Here is a 15117-nt window from a genome sequence, read left to right as displayed (position 1 = left end):
TATAGCATAACAAATTCACTGTTCCAAGTAGCATTCGTTAATTATAAAGCAATATAGGGTGTGTATGTGGTATATAATATACCTACACATGAAAAAAAGTTGCTATTTTTGCCTGAATCTTTTAGTGAGATAAATTTAATTCATTTCTTTATCTTAAACGTGTAAAAGTCATCCTTCCTTCCTTCCTTTTTTTTTCTTTTACTTCCTCCCTCCCTCCTTCTTTTCATCCCACTCTTTCTCTCTCTTTTCTCTCTCTCACAGATAAGGTGAATCAATTCAATGAGTCTTTGAGTACTTATTATGTACAAGATACTGTGGGAGGCACTGATAGTTTTACTTTTTTGGATACCAGTTAATTAAGGTTTTATAATAACATGCAGCTATTTTTGTACACGTAAATGTATGTATCACACTAAAAATTTCGTTATACTGCTGTGCTTTGGGACTCATGCTCTAGATTAGTCTTATATAGGAAATTATTTTTGATTCATTAATACCCAAATTACCAAATCCCTTAAATTAGGATTTGAGATGGACTTGCCTTATAAGAATTATGATAGATAGAAAAACATATCAAGCTTCTGAATTTTGTGAAGTTAATGTATGTCAAATATCTGTTTCTTTATAATGTTTACATTGATTTTCATGATGATCACGTGCTTCATAAATTCTGTCATATTACACTTTTACTAAAGTAGTTAGACTTGGGGGGAGCATAAATTTACATGTAGTACATGCAGTTTATTTAGTGCCTTGTAATCTTTTTAGAGTTGACATCATGATATTAATTTTGTGAGCATATTTGCTGTTTCTCATAAAATGCTATATTATATACATTTTGGTATTAGGAACCACTGATTAGAGAGATTTATAAGGCTTTTAATATATTGCAATCAGGGCTTCTTAATCTATTATCTGTGCACTTGTTTTTTAATGTTTTTATAATTGATTTCAATATACTGATTCTTTTGTAATCCTCTACTTTTTTATTTATCTAACATCATGATTCTGAGAAGTATTTCATAATCCTTATAATGCCAACGAGAGTTCATGAAATTTAAAAAAAGATCAAAAATCCCTTTCATTGATTTCCAGCCTTTTTGGAATTTCAGCTAATACAATTGTCTTAATTTTGTGATACTCCATCTAAAAGTACTTTATAACATGAATTTTTTTTTAAAATGTTGCTGGAGATTGTTAAAGAGTCTTGATGTTTTAAATCTGGAGTTTGAACTTACTGATGATGTAAAATTATGGTTTGAATATGCTCACCTGCCTTACATAACATTGCTAAATGTTTTATAGTGTATAAGACTTAACTGTTTAAATAAAATTATTATCATACAAAGGATCTAGTAATTTATTGATGATAATTTATTAATCCTCTTGCAGTCTTCTAATAAATTTTATAAATCATTGCTTGTATTATGTATTATAAAATGCTTTTAGGCAAGAAGTTCCACATGAAAGTGACCTTGAGTTAGTTTTGCAAGAGGTTGCAACAGAATATCCAGATCCCAAACTTCAAAATACATCATTGTATAATTCAGAAGTGTGGACTACCCAAAACCAGCAAGAAAGAAAAATAGTTATTCACTTTGTAAAAAATGATGGAATTCTCCAAACCCCAGAAGATACTTTGATCATGATAGAAGGTATGCAAATTTTAATTGCTCTTTTTGTTAGAAGAAGAGCCTTGACCATTAGGTTTTTCTTCTAGTAAAGTATTACTTAATTTTTTATAACATTTAGGTGATATCCCTAAAATACTGATTTAATTGGTAATCACAAAAATATGTATTAAGTTTTGTTTCTTTGTTTAACCAAATACTGGAAATATTTATATCAGAATCTAATTTAGGGCCTATTTGGGGAATTACACCTAATGATTTACTTGGTTTTGTATAACTAAATGATAATTGAGTTTGATTTTTTAATAATACAGCTCTTGGTTTCAGACTAGCAGATATTAACTTTGCCTCTAGATGTCTCTGTTGTTTAACAAGTCAGAATAAACTTGTCAGTATCAATCAGTATGGGAAAGGGGAGATTTTGGAAGAAATGTTAACAATGAATATCAAACCTACTTTTTTATTTTGCTTCCAGCAAGAGAATATTGAACGTTTTAAAAGTAAAAGTTTTTCATATGAACTATCATATAATTTAAAGGGAGCATCCTTTCTGTTTTGTGCTAACCAAAATTTTGCTCACCAGATAATAACAGTATTAATAATAGCATTTGTATAGTACTCAAAGTTTTAAAAAGTGTTTTGCATAATTAATTTTATTTAATCTTGGAAACAATCATGTGATATAGAGTGCTATTTTTAATTCCATTTTACAGATGAAGAAACTCAAGTCTCAAGTTATAATTGTAGCCATACAAGGAACTTCTGGAAACTTCTTCCATCAGTACAGATCAGCAATTCATTTGTAACTAAAAGTATAATCTAGGACAATACCATCGAATTCAAACATAAATGAATCCTTGTATCCACATATTGACTTAGAAAACCACAAATTTTAATATTATTTATATTGTTGCATTTTTATTTATTTTGTTAAACATTTCCTAGCTACACTAGGGAGTTTTGCAGGCCTTAATTTAACCTTCTGGTTTAAGGAAGTGATTGGCTAAGTGCTCAGTTGTAACAACTAGAGTAATAGAAGTAAAATATGAAGCCAGGTCTTTTTAATTACAAAACCAATTCTATTCATTATATTACATGCTATTATGCAAAAAAAAAAAATTTACATTTTTTCAGTCTGCTAATTATTAAGGTGTAAACAGTTAGAAATGGCACAAATAATTTTTACTGTAATGAATGATAGTCTCTTCTCTCAGGAGATGTGGGCCCTAAAAGTTCAAAAACATTTTTTGAGTGTAGAAGTGTCTAGTAGCATGAGCTGAAAATCACATTAGAGGACAGGGACTGATTTACTGTCATCATTGTTGTAATGAAAAAGAAGTTATTTTTGTTATGTTATATTTTATGTCAATTTTTTTTTCTCATTTCATAGAATATCCTTTCAACTAGTCAGGTCAAGGTCTTTTTATACTTTGAAGATACTGAGAAGATCAGTTTATGCTTTCCTCCACTTTTTCTGTTCCATCTCTTATTATGGTCCTACATTTTTCAGTGATATACCTTATCTCATCTGTTAAATGTAGATTGCCTGATCTAGAAGTTAGATTTTTCTCTAAGACTAAAACTTAGAATAGAAGATTTCTGCACTGTGATTTCTCATTATCTAATGAGGTTAAGATTCTTGCTTTATAGTGCTGTGATAGTTAAAATATCTTAAGATTTTCAGATTTTAAATATTTTTTTTAATTGTCTTGACTATGGCTCTTGTAGCTTTGGATTAGAAGTTTTTATCCTCACGAACTCCCATTTTTTTTTTTTTTTTTTTTTTTTTGATGATTCAGGCTGATATAATCTGTAACACTGGACATTCATATCTTTTCTCTGTCAAATTAATTTCAGGCTATATCTGGCTTTTAAAGTATTCTTACTTTGTAAGATTTTAACTAACAATATCTTGGAGCACATGGTCAAGAGGCTTAAGGTTTGGGAAAGGTACATTTTTGGGAGAAGTTTGTTTTTAATAAAGGAACTCTGTTTCTAGAATATATTTTTGTTAACCAAGGTCTCAGAATTTAGTGAAGTATTGTCAGTTAACTTCTAAAATAGTTATTTCAATATTATTTGCATATATTATATTCTATCTAGAGAGAAGGTTATATTTTATTTACTATCAGCTTAAATTAGCCCACCTTCACCATCGTACCAGTAAACTCAAAATATTGAGCTTTTATTCGGAACCACATGATGAGTGGCACACACAGCAGTTTCCTACTATTATGGCCAGGGTTCCTTAGAATCCTGCTGACAATGTCAATAATGTTTCCGTGCCAGTAACAGACCTAATAAACAGGGGACAAACATGGGTCTTTATAGCATTAAAAAAAAAAAGTTCTCAGTTTAAGGACAGAACTCTTGGCTGGCCACAAAAAACAAAAACCTGTAAAATACTAGTTTTATGACAATAGGAGAGGATCTATAAATTATGGATTGGGTTAATTATGTCTGAAAAGGATTAAATAAATATTATGAAAATTTTTGTAGTAATAAAGTAGCATTTATATAGAGATTTAAGGTTTTTCAAATAGTCAAATAATATGATCTTATTTCCTCATAATAATATCTTAGGGTAGATATTGGTAATTATACATATTAATATGACCAAATGGCTCTTTAGAAAAGGTGTCTTACTAGGTGTCAAATATCTAGTAAGTTTCAGAGGTAGGATTTGAGTCCCTGTTTCCTCACTCCAGCTTCACATTATGCCACATTGTCAGAACAAGAGCTCTATTAAAATTAATGTGTAATGTTCTTGAAGATTTAAAAGTTATTTGTGCCATTTTTAACTGTTTACACCTTAATAATTAGCAGGTTGAAAAGTGTAATTTAATTTTTTTTGCTTAAAAGCATGGAATTTTATCTTTTAATCAAAATGATTATTTTCATAATGTACTCTTAATTTTAAAATTGTTCATAGTAATATGATATGTCATATATCTATAACTCATTTGAAGTTTTACATAATTGCTAAACTAAATTATTCTGAATAGCCAGTGTTACTTCCCTGGTTGCTCTATTTGCTCTTTAGCTTTAATTCATGTATTAATATATTGTAATATTTACATTTAATTGAAGATGCTAATTCTAAAACCATGAAAGAAAATGGGAAAACCTTATGTAATAAAATGAAACAAAATAATTTTATTTTACTATTTCTAAAAATTCATTTTTCCTTTTAATAGGAGGAATACTGAGTGAAATTTATCAACTCTCAAAAAAGTTTAAAGGTGTTATTCCTGTGAAATCTAGCCAAGAAGACCTTATTATTGTAGATCTAGCAGTACCATTTCTCATACATGGGAAAGTATGGCACTATGGGTATGTTTACAAACTCAAATTATGTATAATTAGAAGTCATATAAATATTTTAAATTTTGTGACTAATGTTTCCATTATTACATTAAAATAGAGCCCTTTGCTTTTTATGATAGTGATTTTTAAATCTCTCTCTCTCTTCCCTTTCCCCCCTTGCCTCTCCCCTCCCCCCTTGTCTCTCTTTCCTTCTCTCCCTTCCTTGCTCATCTTTTTTTTCTTGCCCAGGCTGGAAATACAACAGCCAAAATTTGTCTTGATCCCAACATTATTCAGTCTTACTTTTCTCCATTTATCTGACATGGGATGTATCATACTTTTCTTGGGTAACCTAGTAGTCCTCCATTCCTGGGAGTTCACTACTTTGGCACCAGATCTAGTATAAATGCCTTCAGCCCTACTGAAGCTCTAAACTCTTGAACTCAAGGGTTTCATCAGTCTTTGCACAGAGAAGACTGGGATCATAGACACAGACACATGCACTACTTTATCCAGTGATGTTTAATTTATATACAAGTACATCAAAACTGCAAAGATTGTATGATATAATACAGAGTACCTATAAATCAGTACTAAAATACTATTGTGATGCTTTCATTTTTATTTAAAAAGTACTTTATTTACAAATTCAAATAATGAAATTTTCAGTTGAATTTCTGCTTAAATAGAGAAAATGCCTCTACGTTCAGAAATATCGTTCTGAACCTCTGTTACTTGTTAGGTTTTTTACAAGATTTTCAAGTTGTAAAAAAACTTTTTCCTTCTACGTTATCATACTATATTTTTTATTTAGATCACTGGCAATAGATTTTGCTTATTTATAGAAGTTTATTTTTCTATGATAATTAGAAAACTTTGCTGTGTTTGAATATATTTATTGGTTTGAAATCTCTAGTTTATTCTTTGGTTTTATACCAACATTTATAAATCTGTTCAAGAAATAAAATTTTAAAAAATAAAATATGATCTCTGAGGCATTTGCTATAATGTTCTAGCACTTATTTTAAAAGGGGAGGGAACCTACATTGATAACAAATTTTTTTAATTAACTTTTTTCAATTAAGCATTTTTTTTTCTTTTGCACTCTCCAGGAAACAGGCAGGAAACAAAAACATATATGATCAGCATGCATAGTCAAGCAAAATATTTTCCCATTTTAGTCATAAACCATGAATGTCAGATTCTGTAAAATAAATCCATCACCTTTCTTGTTAGGAGAGAGGTAACATTCTTTATCACAGGTTCTCTGGTATCATGATTAGTTGGGCATTAATCAGAGTCCTTAAATCTTTTAGTGTTTATTTTAACCATCTTCTTCTAACAGTTTAAATTGATTTCCTGATTCTATTCACTGTACTTTGTATCAGTTCTTATAAGTCTTCCCTTTTTCTATGAAAACTGTTTCCTTAATTATTTTGAGGGGGAAAAAAGGCAAGCACATCTGATGTGAGAGCTTGCTGAGTCCTTTTCAAAGCTGCTTATCCATCTTTGGTGTTCATTTAATTCATCCAACTTTAACCTGTGTCTTCAAGAAGCTATGGTATGCACAGCGGCCACATCCAAGTAAGCATCAGATTTCCTAAACCAGATTGACAATAACTGACAGGTCTCAAAGCTGTTGATCAGTTTGAAGAATGTCTACCAAACTTATGAATATTTGCCCCAGTAGACTGGGCAGATTAGAATAATTTTTCATTTGGTTATGAAAGTGGCTAAAGCAGATGCTGTGGAACATTTAGAGCTGGGTTATTCACTGCATCCTGGGCTACTGCCAGTTGTCTTGCCATTGGACTTCTATGGTTGAAGGAGAGAATGAAGACTGATGGCTTTGCCCAACTCTGCTTCACTTAAATCCAGTTCATACGCTAGCATGACATCATTCTGATTTCTTTGGTCCTCTTCAGAGTGAAGAGCATCATTTTATTCAACAATTCTCCAATTGAAAGTCATCTCCTGATTCTGATTTTCTACTATAAGAAGAGCCACAATTATTTTTTTGTACATGAGTCATTTTCTTCTTTCTTGAGGTTTTTTTGTTTATTTGTTTTTTTGGTTGTAGTCTGACTAGGGGTATTTCAGGATTGAGGAGTATTGAGTAGATAGCTTCACAGCCAATCTCACAGCTAAGCAATATAGCTATAAAGCTGATGGTCTGGAAAGAATTTCATCAGAAATAGAGAATTATGGAGGAGGGATGGATTTAAGAAGAAAAACAATGTCTTGTTCATGTCAAATTTTGAGTGCCAGTGGGACATTCAGCTACAAATATTCTGCAGGTACTTGATGATACAAGACTGGAGCTCAGGATAGAGTTTAAATCTAGATATAGTTATTGTCATATCCCTTTAACAGATTATAAACTCCATGAGTTTAGAGATTATGTAATAATCTTTGCATCCCCCAGTACTTATTATAGACATTGCTCATACTGAGTGCCTAGTAATGAAATTTTTTATGTTCACAAATCAGAATTTTGTTTTCAATATCAGGTGCAAACAGTGTTCTAAATTGAAGACAATTCAGAATCTAAATTCTATTATCAAAGAAGCATCATGGACACCTGCTTGCATTGCCCAAGGTTAGATAATATTTTCTTAGCCTGTAATTATAAGTTTCAGAGTGCTGGCGTATCAATAGTACCTCATTAATTAGCACTTCACTGTTTGTGATCTTTGGGTATGTGAATGTAAGTATTTTTTAGTGAACTCTTTCTTCATAGCTATGATATGATAATGATAATATGATAATCATGATCATAGTGAGAATACATAAAGTACTTGAGAACAAATTTTTCAAACATTTTCATTCAATTTATTTTTTGGAAATTTAAATATGGAACTTTTGAGTTTCTTCTCAGACGATTGTTCCAGACATTGAGAACTCTATGAATTCTGATTTTAGTCCTTAGCATATTAATTTTCCCTGCCAACTTTGTGTCTTCTGCTACTTTTGTATAGAGTTTTCACTAATTCACATTGGTTTTCCTAGGACATAGCAAAGTGCCTTGCTCATTGTCAGTACAATGGGCAAATAAACATTTGTTAAATGTGATAATTTCCCTCCATTTTCCAGTTAGTTTAAATTTGATTATTTTTGAAGCTTTTCTACAGTTTCCCAAAATACAAATTCTATTTATTTGTTAATTCTATATATATTCATTGTGAATAATAAATATTTTCTGCTGAATGAATCTCCTGTTTCTAAGAACTATATAATATCTTAACAGTAATTCATGGTGTTCTTGGTAGCACAGGTACCAATTTTTTTCTAATCTTACTAAATACCAAAACATTTTTGACTGTTTTTGCCCACTTACCATTCTTAAACTTTTAAACAAATCATTGACAGTCCCATTACCTGCATGATAACAGCAACAAAAAAAGTACAAGTTTTATAGAATTATAATAGAGCACTTTATGTAACACTTTAATTCTGTGCTACTCATGGTATACAGCAAAGGACCAAGATAATTTGATAGGTTTCACCCAAAAAATATATATATGTTTAATTACCAATTCATTTCAAAGTTAATTTATAGCAATATTAATATTAAGTGCTTTAAGAATCCATATTTTCATCAGTGTGAGTTCTTCCTTTAGCAATATAGCTTGTAATCTTTGCATGAATTAGTAAACCATCTTCATGAGTTTCTGGGGCCAAAAATATTTAATCCCAATGGCCAAGCCTGCAGTGATGGATCTCTCTGACCATAGCTTTAGTTGTCTAAGTAATAAATGCTGTTACATACAGTGTTGCAAAGCTTTTCTAATTTTGTCAGGCTTGTATTCTGTTGCTGCTCCCTTTGGTAACAGGATCTAAACCAGGTTACCTAAGTCACTTCCAAAGCAGGAAAAAAAATCATTGAAAAAGGACTTTAATGAAAAAACATGTGGTTATATATTCTGAAAACCAGTCAAGTTGCTTACACAGTGTTTCAGACGTCACCGTTTAATTTTATGGAGATTTTTTCAATCTACAACTACTTGAAATGTAAGTGCTGGCATTAAATAGCATGAATGAGTTAGGTATAGGTATACCTGGTTTTTTATATTCAACATGCAAATTAGCTCTGATTGTAAAATGCCTTTTATTTTGTTGTTATTGAACTATGTAGTTAACCTTTGCCTCACCCTGATGTAGTAAATAATGAATACATAAAGCTTAACCATTTTTCCCCCTTACTAGCACTGGGCATTGTACCACTCCAGTATGTATTTGTTATGACATTTACTCTTGATGATGGAACAGGAACCCTGAAAGTGTACCTAATGGACAGTGTAAGTAACAGACCTTGGTAAGTCATAGTTAATCAAAATAAATTTAGTTAGATTGGCTATGTTTTCCCATCCCTCTTCCCCCCTTTCTTTATCATTTACTGTTTTGTTCCCTTCTTTGATTGAAGTTTCCTTGGGGGCTGAATCTCAAAGCATCTCAACTTTTTCCTGTACTGGGCAATTTACAGTTCACCACCCTAGGTCTCTACCCAAGTAATTTTTTTGGATAGTCAAAATTGGCCCCAGCTGGGTCTTGTTTTCTTTTCTAAAGGTTTGGTGGAATGCCACACACATATATAAGCTGAATCATTGAGAATTTCTAGTTTGTTTTTCTTAATCATTTGGATTCTAGAAGAAGTGGACCATGGACACTGTTGAAGTTGGCATATAATTTCTGTTTTGGAGAAGTTTGCAAGGCTGTAGGGATTGGAGAAAATGTCTAATATGCAATCTTATTGCTCATGTAATCTGGAAAACTCGTTTTTCCCATTGTTACATAAAATTTATAAGCTTGAAAACATCAGTTAATGAAAATTTGTAAATACTAACTATTAGAATAGGATGTTATAGAAAAAATAAAAAGATGGAAGAAAGAAAGAAAAAATTTGGGGATGACCTTCCCTTCTCTTATCACCACATAGAATATTTGTTCCTGCACAGAAACTATTCAGCTCAATATAAGTCAAATACCTCCCTGCAAAATGGTCACGATCTGTTATATATTCCCTTTAGCTGGCATTGTATTTACCCTCTTGGAGTTATAAGAAGAGTCATTTTTGGTCTGGTGATTGAAGCTGCATGGAAACTTGAGTGCAAGATTCATCTTTGTCACATGCTGACTTTGTTACCCTGGGCAAATCACTTAAAACTTTTAATGACTCAGACAGTTTTTTAATTATGTAAACTTTAGGATGGGAGCTCATTTGCATTGATTGGTCCTCCCTAAACAATGAAAGTTTACTTTTGGTTGAAAAAAATTAGAGGGTAATAAGCAAGCTACTTTACTAGTGACTAGAATTTAAGAATACCAGGAGAGAATTCTGGAGGAAAATAAAGAGAAAAACTCTATTTTTCCAAATATATATATATGTGTGTGTGTGTGTGTGTGTGTGTTATAATAATTGCTGAATCTTTTTTATGCAAAGGTTCTTATGTAAACAGGACTTGAAGATATTAACGACTGAATTTCAACTGAGATGATTGTTTCTGATTCCCAGAAAAAATCTGTAAAGAAATTCAGATGTCCTATGATTGTTTTAAGTTTAATAGTCATATATTAAAGTACTAAGTGAGAGTCTGAATTTGTCATGTCATTAATTTCAAGTATATAGGTTTTTTTTAAATGATAAACCCTAAAGTGCTTCAGGCAATTTAAAAATGTTAAAATATCTGCATTAACTACAGAAGGTAGAATGACTGTTTCCTAATGTTCAAGTATAAACCTTTCTTATCTTTCTTCAGGAAAATTTTTTTCAAATTCCTGCATCAGAGATTCTGAATAGTGATGACCTTCAGAAAAATATGGAAATGATCATGTACATGCTTTGTCCTCCAGGGAAAAAAATTGGTAGGCAATCATATTTTCAGAATTTCATCTTAATCTCTTCAAACTGATGATATCTTTCTTATAATCTGTGGCTGGAGATGATATGAAGAAAATCTCAACTTACAAAATTTTTCCTTGCTTTTTTAAATGTGCATTTTTATTTTATGTTATTATAATATATAAGCAATAATTAACTTGAGAGTATTTAGCAGTCCCTCTCCCAAATATACCTATCTTAGATTCAGAATTCACTGTGAGTCAGCACTGCCCCCAAAACTGGTATTTTGGACTTTCAAGTTGAGTTGAACAAACATTTCCCAAGTACCACTTTTGTACAATCCTAACTGCTAGAGATGCAGCACCTGAATATAAGCCCACCACTCTACTCAGTGGCTTTGTCTTCAAAGTATGAAGGAAAAGATTTTTCCAAGTGGAAAAAAATGAAGGCGAGTAAGAAAGATTCAAGTCCTGTGTTAGTTTTCTTTTCTCAGAATCCCTACCCCCCAGAAAGATCTATAATAAAAAGTACAGTTGTAAATGTCATTTATGTCAATCAATAAGCAAATATTAATTACGGACTCTTTTACACCAAATATCATATTCATCCCTAGAGATACAAAGATCCTGTTCTCAGATTGTATGTTCTGTCAGGGGGAATGGAGAGGACACCATTATTCATGAATTCTTTTTATTATAATTTTTAAAATAATCCTTAAGTTTTCTATAAAGGATCATAGTATGATTTGGTGCATGGGAATGGTTGATGTAGAGCTGGGAATATCTGGGTTGAAATCTTACTTCAAATATTTACTAGCTGGTTGACTGGTCACATCATTCACCCTCGCTGGGTCTCAGTTTCTTCATCTCTAAAGTGAAGCAATTGAACTTGATGTTCTTTATGATTCCTTCCAGCTCTAAATTTATGATAATCTATAAAAGGCATTGAATGCAAACTTATTGTCAATTATCACACATCTTCAGGATGTTTTTGCAGCTACCTATGACTCAAAGGTTAATAGTTAAGTTTATAGATATTTTTGAAGTCATGAAGGAGATATTTTGCAGCAAATGCAAGGTAGTTATCTGAATTGCATCTTGAAATTATATATAAAGTGCTTTGTATATTTAAATTGATATACAGATGTGAGCAATATTAGTAGTACTACATGAAGGAATGGAGCTCAATTTATCTTCTGTAAAAATTTGAGTTATATATGCCAGTTTTAAATACTCAGCAAGTACTCTGCCTGTCTGTCATGGTTTAGGAATATTTAAAGCATTTTCTGTAATTTATACAAATTTATTTTATGGGATCATAGATTTAGAGCTTCAAAAACCTTCAGGATTATTAGAACTAACCTCATTTTACAGTTGAGGAAATTGAGTCCCAGACATAAAAAGTACCTTGCCTAGAGTCATACAGCTAGTGTGTGTTTGAGACAGGAAAGCACTTCAGCTCTTTCAAAATCCAAATCTAGTACTCCATTACAGCCTCTTAAATCAAAGTAGATCAAATGTAATGGTGGAGGGGACAATATTAATGAAAGTAACAGTAACCTGCAGTTCTTAGGCCAACTTTGTTGACAACAAGAGCTTGAAAATAATCTTCACCAGATGCTGATATCTGAAACTTAACTGTTACTTATGGAAATTATCTGGATGGTTTTTCATCCCTTCCTGATTCAGGAGTACCACCATGCATATTCACCTTACTCATCTATTAGAAGGGATTTAGATTGGCCTGAGTTAGAAGTTTCCATTGTTGGTCAAAGTGATGATGACTTTAATGGAGTTAGGGAACTATAAACAGCAATACAAGAATGTTCATTTAGGAATCATTCAATAAGTGGCCTGCTCTGTGCTAGATATTGGGGATATAAGTACAAAAGTAATCCTTGTAGAACTTATAATAGTTGAAGATGTAAAAAGTTAATTTCTGACCATTAGTTCTAGATAACGACTACTGCCTCCTCAGTGTGAATATTTTTGTCTTCTAAATTCCACCACTTGATGTCTTCAAAACCATTGTATGTATTCAGCAACTGTTTTGGATAAATGAAACTAAAAACAATTTAAAATTTATTTGACCAGTTGATTTAAATATTAGTTTTTCAGCTATTACTACATATAGCTGTGTATTTAGAGTTTTTTGTTCTTATTTTTAATGGCACACTTTATTTTTTTTCTAGGAGAATACCCCTGGTTGGAATGCTTTGTCAAGTCTTATAATGTCAGAAATGAAGTGGAGCAGGAAATTTGCTATCGGATTTTTGATACTGTAGTTGCAGAAGATTTAATCTGATATTTAATATATATATATGATATAATGTATAATAATGTAATGTCTTCTAAAATATAACTAATTTCACACTATTAAAATATTCTAAAATACTTAGTGATTTTCTGAGTTTTTATTGATAGCATTTGTTTTAACTTCATTTCTGAACATTCCTTTCTCATCTACTTTCCAGAAAGCAAACATTTGTATTTGTTAAGATACTTAAATGCTTCTCCTTGTTCTCCTACATTCAGAAGTATTTCAGAAATGCATATTACACTCATCAAGACCTCATAACAAAGAGTAAAAAGTAGAGAAGAAAAAAAAGAAAAAAAAAAGCAGGTCAGTAAAACTATTCTATATATTATACAAGTCTGACAGTATCTGCATGGTTCTATATCCATGGTGTCTCACCTCAACACAGAAGGGAGAAAGTTGTACTTTCTCCTTTGCAGAGTTGAAATTGATCATTAAAATTTTGTAGAATTCACTTTATCTTGATATTGGGGGGTTTTGTTTTGCTTTTTTTTTTTCCATTTTCATTGCAGTAGTGTGCATGTTGTTTTCCTGCCTCTTCTTGGCATTAATTCATACAACTCTTCCCATGCTTCTCTGTATTGTTCATATTTATAGTTTCAGCATGGCAATATTTCTTTATGTTCACATGGCACAGTCTGTTCCGCATTCTACCTAAGCTACTACACTGTTATAAAATATATATATTATATATATATATATATATATATATATATTTGTTCCATATGAGACAGTTATTTCTTTCGTTGATCTATTGTTGGGGTCCCTCAGTGAAAAAATTAATAAAATATTAATATTTTTATAAGATATTCTGCATTTTCATTTTAACTGCTATAATTTTCACACATGTTTTCTATTAGTTATAGTAACAATTTAACCATCATACCTTACTGAGTCTGAAAATTAAAAATGGGTTTATTTCTTAAAAATGCAAACCAGTCTGTCAAAATTCAAGAAATTTTTGAAAGTTCCTAGGACAGATTTTAAAATATGCTAATAAGAAAATTTAAGGAGTGCTTTATTTATATATTTTTTTTTAAATTTTGACTGGATGAAAGAGGAGATTCTCTGCCTCAGTTGCTACATATCCTTAATCACTGAATGGAGGCAGCCTTGGTGAAACTTTGACCTGTTGAAAAACTTAGCTTATAAAGACCACGGTCTCCCATTGCATCCAGAGCCATCTCCAGTCATCTTTTTTTTTTTTTTTAATTATTATTATTATTATAGCTTTTTATTTACAAGATAAATGCATGGGTAATTTTTTAGCACTGACCTTTGCAAAAGCTTCTGTTCCAACTTTTCTCCTCCTTCCCCTCACCGCCTCCCCCAGATGGCAGGTTAACCAATACATGTTAAATATATTAAAGTATATGTTAAATACAATATATGTATACATATCTATATAGTTATTTTGCTGCACAAGAAAAATTGGACTTCAAAATAAGGTAAAATTAACCTGAGAAGGAAATCAAAAATGCAAGCAGACAAAAAGAGAGGAGATTGAAAATGCTATCTTGTGGTTCACACTCATTTCCCAGAGTTCTTTCGCTGGGTGTAGGTGGTTCTCTTCATCATTTAACAAATGGAACTCATTTGGTCCATCTCATTGTTAAAGAGAGCCACGTCCATCAGAATTGATCATCATATAATATTATTGTATATAATGATCTCCTGGTCTTGCTCATTTCACTTAGCATCAGTTCATGTAAGTCTTTCCAGGCCTTTCTGTAATCATTCTGTTTGTCATTTCTACAGAACAATAATATTCCATAACATTCATATGCCACAATTTATTCAGCCATTCTCCAACTGATGGGTATCCATTCAATTTCCAGTTTCTAGCCACTACAAAAAGGGCTGCCACAAACATTTTTGTACATACAGGTCCCTTTCTCTTCTTTAAGATCTCTTTGGGATATAAGCCCAGTAAGTAACACTGTTGGATCAAAGGATATGCACATTTTGATAACTTTTTGAGCATAGCTCCAAATTGCTCTCCAGAATGGCTGGATGTATTCACAA

The 15117-nt window shown here is 31.4% G+C and overlaps 1 protein-coding gene across 4 annotated transcripts in view; it reads left to right on the top strand.

The window, feature by feature from the left end:
• The window catches only part of POT1 (protection of telomeres 1), a 76736-nt gene extending 63581 nt beyond the window's left edge, over nt 1-13155 (top strand). For 2 of the 4 annotated variants that reach the window (XM_012551009.3, XM_031938978.1), the window contains exons 15-20: nt 1450-1655; nt 4829-4964; nt 7448-7536; nt 9144-9235; nt 10694-10799; nt 12968-13155. In XM_012551009.3, coding sequence (XP_012406463.1) covers nt 1450-1655; nt 4829-4964; nt 7448-7536; nt 9144-9235; nt 10694-10799; nt 12968-13080 — 742 coding nt within the window. In that variant the 3' untranslated portion in view covers nt 13081-13155. Of the gene's footprint in view, nt 1-1449; nt 1656-4828; nt 4965-7447; nt 7537-9143; nt 9236-10693; nt 10800-12967 lie in introns of those variants that run through there. The other 2 variants (XM_031938979.1, XM_012551010.3) reach the window with 2 other exon arrangements.
• Nucleotides 13156-15117: the final 1962 nt, after the last annotated feature.

Source organism: Sarcophilus harrisii, chromosome 5 (assembly GCF_902635505.1).
Source record: "Sarcophilus harrisii chromosome 5, mSarHar1.11, whole genome shotgun sequence".
Lineage (NCBI taxonomy): Eukaryota > Metazoa > Chordata > Mammalia > Dasyuromorphia > Dasyuridae > Sarcophilus > Sarcophilus harrisii.
The sequence above is the reverse complement of the archived record's forward strand: the minus strand, read 5'-3'. Positions and strand labels throughout refer to the sequence as shown.